Below are 10,470 nucleotides of genomic sequence, written 5' to 3'. Positions count from 1 at the left end.
GTAAGAGATTGCTCATGAGTAAAACATGGTACGTACTCCGATGTTTTTTGTCCAATTATAACTATAGATTACAATAAAGTTTTCTCATTACAATAAAGTTGTCCAATTAGACTATTTTGATTGGTTGTCTTTTTTGAATACAGGCATGCCTACCATTATTATATTAAATGTATAATTTTTTGCACCATTATTATATTAAATGTATAATTTTTTGCAATCATCATTAAAAAACCATTAATTTTTTTATAAATAACTACGTGGTACAAAGATCAGTTAGACGAATGTGATACAACAACATCGTTCGAGTGATGAATTTCCCCTTATTGTAGGCAAACAAAATTAAAAAAGATAATCGATAATATTCTTTTAGCCTCATTTTTCTAGATGTTTTGCTTTTAGATACACACATACATGGTGCAGAGTCAAATCATGTACCAAAATTTAATTGATAATAAATCATCATTGTAGGTTGCAGGGAAGTAATTACAAATACACCATATGCCATGCTCAATGTTGCCCAAGAAGCTGCTTTTGTATTAGAAACCAAATATCTAGAGACGATTGTGATCAAACCACCTGCTGACCATAGCTAGACACTCTTCAGGCTTGAACTCTTGAGCTGCATGACCTCCATCCTGTAAAAGTCGAAGACAGAAGCATGAATTTATAATTTTTTCCCTTCTCCGGGCTTTATATAGTGAAAGGAAGAAGTTCGTAATTGTAAGAACTTCTGCAGAAGGTACGAGATGATTCTTTTTGACGCATGATCTGGACAAGTCTCACAAAAATTTAGTTATGTACATAATTCCATACCTTTACAGTCGCAAATGTTAATGTGAAATCATCGTGTGAAAATGACTCGGTGTATCTGTTAAAGATTAAGAAATATAAAGCTTACTTAAGATCGAGAAAGTGAAAATGAAGAATCCGCTTTTATACCCATCTGTAATCACAGGAAAACATTACATACCCTGCTACTTGTTGTTTGACAAACCATGGTGCCCAGGTGCTATCGACATTTAAATGTAGATCACGTATCCAATGTTTGGTTCCCAAGTGTGAAAAAGCCATGTCGTGATCTCCACTGTTTAATGTCACATTATGCCCCAACATGCTTTTAGTGAAAAATAGATTCTTAAGATTTAGAAAAGGCTTTCATTAGGATAAAGTTTACCTGATTATAAGAGCTCGACAATTTTTTTTGGTGAAGTTCCGATGATTATCAAGAGTACTAGAGACATCATATGCATAGTTCACAGTATCATTTTTACCAATGACATAGTGATCAGTGTTGCATCTAACCCACTTTCCAATTGTTCCCTGATGTTTACAACAATTAATTAATGATCATCTACAGTCAAGATTCTGGCAAACAAGCGATCACCAAATCATACATATAGATTCCATACCTCGCGGATATTTAAAGCTTTTCGTACTGATAGAATGTTTGCCCAAACATCAGTGTACAGATACGTATTTTCCTAAACATTAAAGGATAAGTATAAGAGAATAGAGCAATCAATTCAACTCTTACTCCTGCACCAATTTTATTTCTTTGTCGATAATATATTAAAAGTTACCCGACACCATTGCTGGCCTTTCAATTTGGCTGCCCTGGGAAGAGGTACGGAATACTTGTTAGTTGAACTACTAATCTTTTTCTGCAGCAAACTCCTGGTGCTACTGTCTGAAGTACAAATTGGTTCTAATATGTGATATATATACACGTTCTCCAGGCACTGAAAATGTATATAGAAGTAAAGATTAATTCAATTGTTTGTAAGAGGGTATTACAAAGTCTACAACTGAAGATATTATAAGATTTTTCGTAACTCAGAAACTAGTAGTAACAAAAATCAAGATTGTAACCTCGTCGACTTTTTCAAGAGCACTTTGACATAGTTTGTTGCTTGCTTGCACGTTCACGTATTCACCATTGCAATTCGCTTTAGTAGACTGAAAATACCAATAAATTTTTCAAATTTTGATTCACAAAGGAGTCCTTGTAATTGAACATTTTAGTCTAAAAATTACCTCATAAATTTCATCTGATAGAAGCGCCACCTGATGAGCATATGGAATCCGAGTGTTGAAGTCGATTTTCCTATCTGTCAGTGGGTTGCCAATTATATAGCCCTGAGTATATCAACTGTTAGGAATTGATGAACAACACAATAGCTGACAAGAATTGATAGTCGACGGGTCACAAAAACTACATACTGCAATATTAATTCTTGGCTCATTTCCAGCTTCATTGCCTACACACAACAATGAAAGAGAAATTATATAAACACGACAAATTTACGACAACGTTATTAAAGCCTTGGCCAGAATTTGAGCACCAATACCATTAAATATCTCTTGAACAATGAGCGGAATCGTTATTCCTGAGTAGGAAATACCGGTGATGTATAAAGGATTGCTTATAAACTTAGGATGTTTCTGGAGCCACTGCGTCAAATCAATAACAAATTAAATCAGTGCACATCGAAATTTCAAATCATTTTAGCGGGAGCTGGGTCAAAGGCAATCCATTGTTGTAGTATACCGTGCTGTTCGTACCTTGCTAAGAAATTGGTAAGTGTACTTTGCTGATAAAGTGTCACTATTTTTGTAAGTTTCTGGAGATTTTGCATAGGAAAATCCAGATGTAGGCGCGTCCAGGAAGATTACATTAGCCAACTAATATAGATTAAAAAAATGGAAAAAATTAATGACTTTGCTTTCTCCACTTGGTATAAACAAGTAGTATAATAATGTGCACCTTTGTCCAAGAGTATGGATTTAAATGTAAATCTGGTATTTCTTTGCTGGCATCTGGATATTCAATTGTAAGTGGACCTTCAAAAGTGTAACATGAATAAATATGAGGGGGGATCAGACATTTTTTATATATTTTCATTAAATAACTGTAAGAACCAAAATTACAAATTACATTTAAGTGGCCAATTGTAAGAACCAACTTAAATTTATGCAAGTGAAATATTTTTATTTACATCAAAATTTACATTTTTTTAAAATAGTCACTACTCACCAATATTCTAAAAATCGGCCGGCTAGGCGCAATTTTTTTAAAATAGTCACTACTCAGTTTCACTATACGAGTCAACAAAAGGATACTACAACTACAGTTGCTAATTCTATTTACGAATATTAATAATTTTAGGAGTATTTTAATTAACTTGCGTCTTGAAACTGCCAATCAAGTTTACGAATAAGATAGCTGGCACAAATTTCCAAACACCAGACTCTCAAACGTGAACATTATGACAATAGTCAATCCACTAGTATTTGTTTTTGTATAATAACTGACCCGGAGGCCGAGAAAAAAACAAGAACTGGTTTTTCTAGTTTTTTTTATTGTTGCACCGATAATTGATGAGTTATAAAAATTTTATTAATAGAAATTTTTGTATATACAAAACATTCATTATTATTAATAATTTCTCACCAGTAAAATTTTAATAAATAATTAACAACGGTTTTTTAACATGCGTTCTTGACACACTAAAAAATTTGTTATAGTTATTATACTCCCTATGTCATCAATATTGAGAGATATACTGTGCAGGGTTGAGTTTTTCTACTACTAGAGTTTTTGTACCGTGAGAGATCATATATAGCTTGGTTACGTGTCTAATCAATTAGAAAAAAATATTGGCAATGTATTTCAACCACAGATCTCATTATTTTTTCAAAAATTGTTCTAACTAATTCAGACAAATTTTAATTTTCTGTGCCATATTATCCATTATAGTTTCTAAATATACTTGCGGAATACAACATGACACATATATATGTCTTTGGAAATGGAAATTTGTTGGGGTAGTTTACAAATTTTAATATGCATCTGTCCCTCCACATTCTTTACCTGACATATATTTTAAGTCTTATATAAAATATAATTATATAACTTTTTTTGAACTTTTTTTATTATTAAAAATAATTTTTTTAAAAAAAATATAAAAATTATACTTTACATACACGTGCCAATCAGAAAAAAAAAGCTCAAATAAATAAGGGGATAGAGGAAAAGGGACTAATAACTTGTATAGTAATCATCATTGGAAATGGATGTAAATATATGTACACTTATTTTTTATTACAAAAATTTCATAACTGTCACAAATATTTCCCATGTTAATACAAAAATAGTGTCAATTAATCAATGTTGCCTAGTAAATATCGTCTATAATAATATTAGGGGAGGATATACTGCATACAACCCTACCCTCATTTTAAAAAATAGTGAAAAGTATTCGGTACTCAGTATCAAGGAAGAAGCTGTTTTGTCCAAAGACTCCTAATTTATCAATAATATATTTTAGATATAAAGTGATATATAATACAAAGATAAATAAAAGATAGCGATAAGGATAAAGAGAAATTAATATATTAATAAAAAATAGTGTAATATATGCAATAATGCAAATAAAATATAAATTACTATTGAGCTCACATGGCTATGCATAATAGGTGTACAACTAAAACTAAAATAATCCTCACCGATTTGAAAGAAGAAGGAACGAAGAGTAGAACAACCAGGACCGCCGGCGATCCAGATCAAGAGAGGGTCGTCGGTCGGATTCCGTTCAGATTCCACAAAATAATAAAACAATACCACATCTTCTCTCTCTCCAACTTCAACATACCTTACACACCAAAACACAAAACAAACCTATTACGGTCAGGGTTGATGCAGTGGTAAAGCTCCGCATCTTGGAGGTGGTCAAGGGTTCGACCCCTATGAGGTGTGTGTGAGTCTCCTTAGCAAAAAAAGAAACGCATTAGGGACGTACCCGGTTTCGAGTTTGAAGGGAAGGTCCCCGGGAAACCCTGGCAAGGCCCTGACAATCGTCTGTGAAAAAGAAGGGTTTGATAGATTTAATAGAACTACAATAAAAAGAAAAACCCTGAAGATGAATTTCGAAAAAAATTTCATGTTGGTTTAAAGAAAGCGCATATTGTCTTCGGTTTAACACTGTATCTTTAATAGAGGAGGTTAAGTAGTACAGTGCACAAAAACTGCTCGTAAGATTCATGTTGTTAGGTGTTGTTAATAGTAATACAGAGAAAAGCAACTAGACTTCAAGCTTGACTGTTAGATGTGGGTAAGGTAAGTGGAAGGTTATTCTAATCACATAAACGCCGCCAACTTTTTGCTCAGACAAATAAAAAATTTGCACTTCAATTTTTTCTTTGAAAACTAGAAGTCTTACAATGAACACAGTAATTGTTTAACGTTATATTCCCCGTCTAAGAATATATATTTCATGTCTATGTATGATTAATAACCTGAAATTCACAACTAAAAACTAATCTATTTTAATGGTTGTATCTATATGAACAAAATATAACCTACACCTACGTTAGTTGTGTCTCTACCCAAAAATAAGAGTCCTTTTAATTTTAACATGTATTTTAAGATACTCATTTTATGATATAAAATAAAAGAATTTTTGTATATTATTTCAAATTTTCTTTTTTCTGAATTAAAATTTAATATATATATTTTATTTAAAAAAAGAAAATTTGAAAAAAAAATACAAAAATACATTTTTTTATACCTCAAAATAGGTGGTAAAATTCAAAACTAACACTTATTTTGAGATAAAGACAATATATGATTAACAAATATACATGCACTTATTAATTGTAACTAAACTTAACTTACTCTCGCATTTACGATGATGCCCGTTTTCGGTAGAGGAGTCAGAGTTACTCTGACGGTCAAAATGTATCATATATTTTTTTCACATTGAAAACTACTAATATATCAATAAAATGTAAGAAAATATCTAATATGTTGTAAATAACGTATTGTAAATTTTGAATTACTTAATTATGAATAACTTAATAATTACACGTATAGAGAGAATAAAAGTTGAAAAGAGAATTATATTTAAATATATTTCAGTATATCTGATTTCAATAACTGAAGGTTATATTTATAGAGGTTGGTTGACAAGTTTTACTAAAAATGTTATCTAAATCTTCTTTGATAAGTATCGTAATTCTTCACTAGTAAGTTTCGTAAGTTTTCCTTAATAAGTTTTACAATTCCTCCTTACTAAGTTTCTTCTCGAAGAGGTCGTGCAAGTCTTCCTCGATAAGTTTTGAGAGACTTACTCGATAAGTTTTATGAGCATTCTTGATTAAATTTTGACAATCATTATTATATTATAACACTCCCTCTTGATTGTCAAATGCGAGTTTACTATAGAGATTAACTACCTCGTTAAAAACTTGCACGGAAAAACCCAATGGAATAAAAACATTGACGAAGAAAAAAGAGTACAGTCTCCCCCTGGATTTAACATCTCACACTTTGACATCTTGTTGTAGCAAGTTTCTCAATCTCCGCATGCCAATATTATTCCGTAGCTTTTCAAATGTTGATGTGGGTAGTGACTTTGTAAGTAAATCAAGAAGATTATCACATGAGCGCACTTGTTGTACATCAATATCACCATTTTCCTGTAGTTCATGCGTATAGAAGAATTTTGGTAAGATATGTTTGGTTCAACCCCCTTTGATATATCCTTCCTTTAATTGCATGATACAAGCTGTATTTTCTTCGAACACAATTGTAGGATTGTTTAAATACTTGATAATCCACACGATTCTCGAATATGCTGAATTACAGGCCTTAGCCAAATGCAATCCCTATTTGCTTCATGAATTGTAAATAACTCTGCGTGATTTGATGAAGTTGTTGCCATAGTCTATTTTGTAGACTTTCAAGAGATAGCAGTGCCACAATATGTGAATAGATAACTTGTTTGTGATCGTCCAAAATGAGGATCTGACATGTACCTAACATCTGCATATCCAGTCAGTTGTGACTTTGAACTATGTGAAAAGAATAACCCGAGATCAATTATCCCACGAAGATATCTAAATATGTGTTTAATCTCATCCCAATGCCTTTTAGTTGGATTATAACTGAATCTTGCCAACAGGTTCACAGAAAAAGCAATATCGGGTCTTGTGTTATTTACAAGATACATAAGAGCTCCAATAGTACTAAGATATGGAACTTCAGGCCCAAGTGCATCTTCATCTTCTCTTCTGGATCGGAATGGATCCTTTTCAACTTCGAGTGATCGAACAACCATTGGTGTCGTTAATGGATGAGTTTTATCCATGTAGAACCGATCAAGAATCTTTTTTGTATAAGTGGGTTGATGAACAAGTATACCCGAAGATAAGTGTTCCACCTGTATGCCTAAGCAAAATCTTGTCTTTCCAAGATCCTTCGTTTCAAACTCAATGTCCAAATAAGCAGCAGCGTTAGTAATATCTTCGGAAGTACCTACAATATTCCAATCATCCACATATACAACAATAATAATAAAACCAATTGATGACATTTTGATAAATACACATGAACACACTTGATTATTAACATACCCGTCATTTAATAAATATTCACTAAACCTGTTGTACCACATACGACCAGACTGTTTTAAGCCATATAATGATCGTTGTAATTTAACTGAGTATAAATGTCGAGGCTTAGTTTCATCTATCTTTAATCCTAAAGTGATTTTCATATAAATATCACTATCAAGTGATCCATAAAGGTAGGCTGTAACAATGTCCATGAGACGTGTTTCCAATCTTTCCATACAAGCCATACCTTTCAGAAAATGAAAAGTGACTTCATCCATCACAGGAGAGTAAGTATCCTGGTAATCAAATCCAGTCCTTTAAGTGAATCCCTGGGCTACCAGTCGGGCCTTATATCTCATAATTTTATTTCTCTAATTTCGTTTTCGTACAAACACCAATCTATTCCCGATGGGGATCATACCAGCCGGGGTTTGGACTGCAGGTCCAAATACATTTCTCTTGCGCAAGGATTGCAAGTCTTCCTGTATTACAATTTTTCGTTTTGGCCAATCATCTCTTTATCGACATTCTTCCACACTTTGTGGTTCAGAATCGGAGTTCATAATAATATCACATGCCATGGAAAAAGCATATACATCATCAACCTCAATACTCCCACGACCCAATAATTTCTCGTTATATACATAACTCAGTGAGATTTCATAATTTTCAGGTACCTTTGCCTCTATTGAAGCATGTGCCACTTCGGGGACAATATCCTCTTCTAGAGGTAATACCACTTTTGGGGGTTTTGTCACAACCACTTCAAGGGCATTAACTTTTTCAGGAGGTGATACTGCTTCTAGAGTATTTAATATAGCCACTTCAGGGGCTCGAACCTCTTCAGTAGGTAATACCGCTTCTGGGGTATATTCTGGAACACTTGCCACTTCAGAGGCATGTCCAATCAATTTCCGTTTTCTTGGTACAATATCTTTTGCCCCAACAGGTCTACCACGCTTCTGGCATGGTTTTGAATTACCAATAAATTCTTCAGGAATTGCTTTATGAATATGGATTTCAACCCTTTCCGGTGCATTAACAGCATATATATGTGATTTTATGACATGTCTAGAATTATTAAAAGCATCTGACATTTGATTAACAATATTTTGCATACGAATTATTCTTATAAACTCGTATTCACATTGTTTAGTACGTGGATCCATAGAACTTAATCTTGATGCATTCCGTGATAGTTCAAAATTTAACTTATGCAAAATATTATCTCCCCCTAATGGAGGGAATATAGACTCATCACAATGACAATCAACATATCGAGCTGTAAAGACATCACTAGTTAATGGTTCAAGATATCATATAATAGATGGTGAATCAAAACCAACATATATACCTACTCTTCTTTATGGTCCCATTTTAGATCTTTGTGGGATGCAATTGGAACATATACGACACTACCAAAGATCTTAAAATGTGAAATATTAGGGGTTTGACCAAGAACTAATTCATGACGAGATTATTTGTGATAAGCAGATAGTCTTATCTTAATTATTATTGCAGCATGAAGTATTGTGTGACCCCAAATAGAAGTGGGTAATTTAGATCTTAGAAGTAAGGGTCGTGTAATAAGCTGAAGTCTTTTAATTAAAGATTTCACTAAACCATTTTGTGTATGCACGTGAGCTACGGGGTGTTAGACAGAGATTTCTATTGACATACAATAATCATTGAAAGTAGCAGATGTAAATTCAGCGGCATTATCAAGTCGAACTGATTTGATAGGATTATTAGAAAATTGGTTTCGTAATTTGATTATTTGAGCAAGAAGCTTGGCAAAAGCTGTATTTCAGGTCGAGAGTAGAAAAACATGAGACCATCTAGTTGAAGCATCGATTAGGACCATGAAATATCTAAATGGTCCAGATGATGGATGAATAGGACCAAATATATCACCTTGAATTCTTTCTAAGAAATCTGGAGATTCGTTTTAAAGTTTACATGGAGATGGTCGAACAATTAGTTTTCCCAAAGAACATGCTAAATAAGGAAGTTCATCACGTGGCATGACCTTTTTTATTCTTAAGGGGATGTCCTGTAAAATTTTCTATAATTTGACGCATCATAGATACTCCTGGATGACCAAGTCTTTCATGCCAAAGGGTGAGTGATTTTGGATCTATAATTTTGGGAGTAGTGATACTATGAGACTCGATTACTCTAATTTCGGTAACATATAATCCATATGAGATTGCTCGCAATTTTTCAAAGATCTTTGTTAGATATATTTGATAATGTCATGACTAATATGATTTATGTTTAGTTTTCAGATCTTACTTAAACAGGACAAATCAGTACTTAACTGAAATCAACACTTATACTGAAGTCAGAACTTAAGTTATCAGTACTTAAGGTTCAGGAGATATTTATCAGAAGATAATATCAGGACTTTAAGGAAACGTTCAGATAAGGAAGGTGGCTGATTGAAACGAAAAGAAGATCAAGACAAACGTAAGAAGAGATATGCATGAAGAAGGAATTCTAAGAAGAATAGAATACTTGGAAGAAAAGATATCTGATTGATATATTTTAGAAAGCATAATTATATTCCATATCAATTAGCAATTATCTTGTAACTGTGTAGTATATAAACACAGACATAGGGTTTACACTATAAGTGTTATCGTCATCGAGAATATTATTCATTGTAACCCTAGCAGCTCTCGTGATATTTTTTCATCACTGAGAGAAGACAGTTCCATACTGTAACAAAGTTTATTGCTTTGAATAAAGTTTGTTTTCTGTTATTTGTGTTATTAGAATTCGATTTGATTGTGCTATACACTGTATTCACCCCCCTCTACAGTGTGTGTGACCTAACAAGTGGTATCAAAGCCTATCTGTTAACACACAAACAGTTTAAGATCCAAAAACAATCATGTCTGAAGCAGAAACTCCAACCAAGCCCACCAAAACTGAAGAACCACCAAAGACACAAATCCATAGTCAATATTAGACTATTAGAGTTCCCATATTGAAACCGTCTGAATATCCCATATGGAAGGTGAGGATGACTATGTTTCTGGAAGCTACAGATCCAGAATATCTTGACAGAAT

The 10,470-nt window shown here is 33.0% G+C and overlaps 2 protein-coding genes across 2 annotated transcripts; both read right to left on the bottom strand.

The window, feature by feature from the left end:
* Positions 1–339: 339 nt before the first annotated feature.
* Positions 340–5,152, bottom strand: LOC141704696 (serine carboxypeptidase-like 13). Its single transcript, XM_074507886.1, has 14 exons — positions 4,800–5,152; positions 4,507–4,652; positions 2,765–2,841; positions 2,563–2,682; positions 2,349–2,451; positions 2,221–2,258; positions 2,035–2,136; positions 1,870–1,956; positions 1,581–1,739; positions 1,410–1,481; positions 1,175–1,320; positions 971–1,084; positions 814–868; positions 340–635 (listed from the first exon to the last, which is right to left on the bottom strand). The coding sequence occupies exons 1-14, from the start codon at positions 4,940–4,942 to the stop codon at positions 552–554; spliced, it is 1,446 nt and encodes a 481-aa protein (XP_074363987.1). The 5' UTR covers positions 4,943–5,152; the 3' UTR covers positions 340–551.
* Positions 5,153–6,740: 1,588 nt separating this feature from the next.
* Positions 6,741–7,420, bottom strand: LOC141704694 (secreted RxLR effector protein 161-like). Its single transcript, XM_074507884.1, has 2 exons — positions 7,414–7,420; positions 6,741–7,315 (listed from the first exon to the last, which is right to left on the bottom strand). Exons 1-2 carry the CDS (start codon positions 7,418–7,420, stop codon positions 6,741–6,743), a joined length of 582 nt encoding a protein of 193 aa, XP_074363985.1.
* Between the last annotated feature and the right edge of the window lie 3,050 nt (positions 7,421–10,470).

The sequence above is a fragment of the Apium graveolens genome, unplaced genomic scaffold (genome assembly GCF_009905375.1).
Source record: "Apium graveolens cultivar Ventura unplaced genomic scaffold, ASM990537v1 ctg8135, whole genome shotgun sequence".
Lineage (NCBI taxonomy): Eukaryota > Viridiplantae > Streptophyta > Magnoliopsida > Apiales > Apiaceae > Apium > Apium graveolens.
The sequence above is the reverse complement of the archived record's forward strand: the minus strand, read 5'-3'. Positions and strand labels throughout refer to the sequence as shown.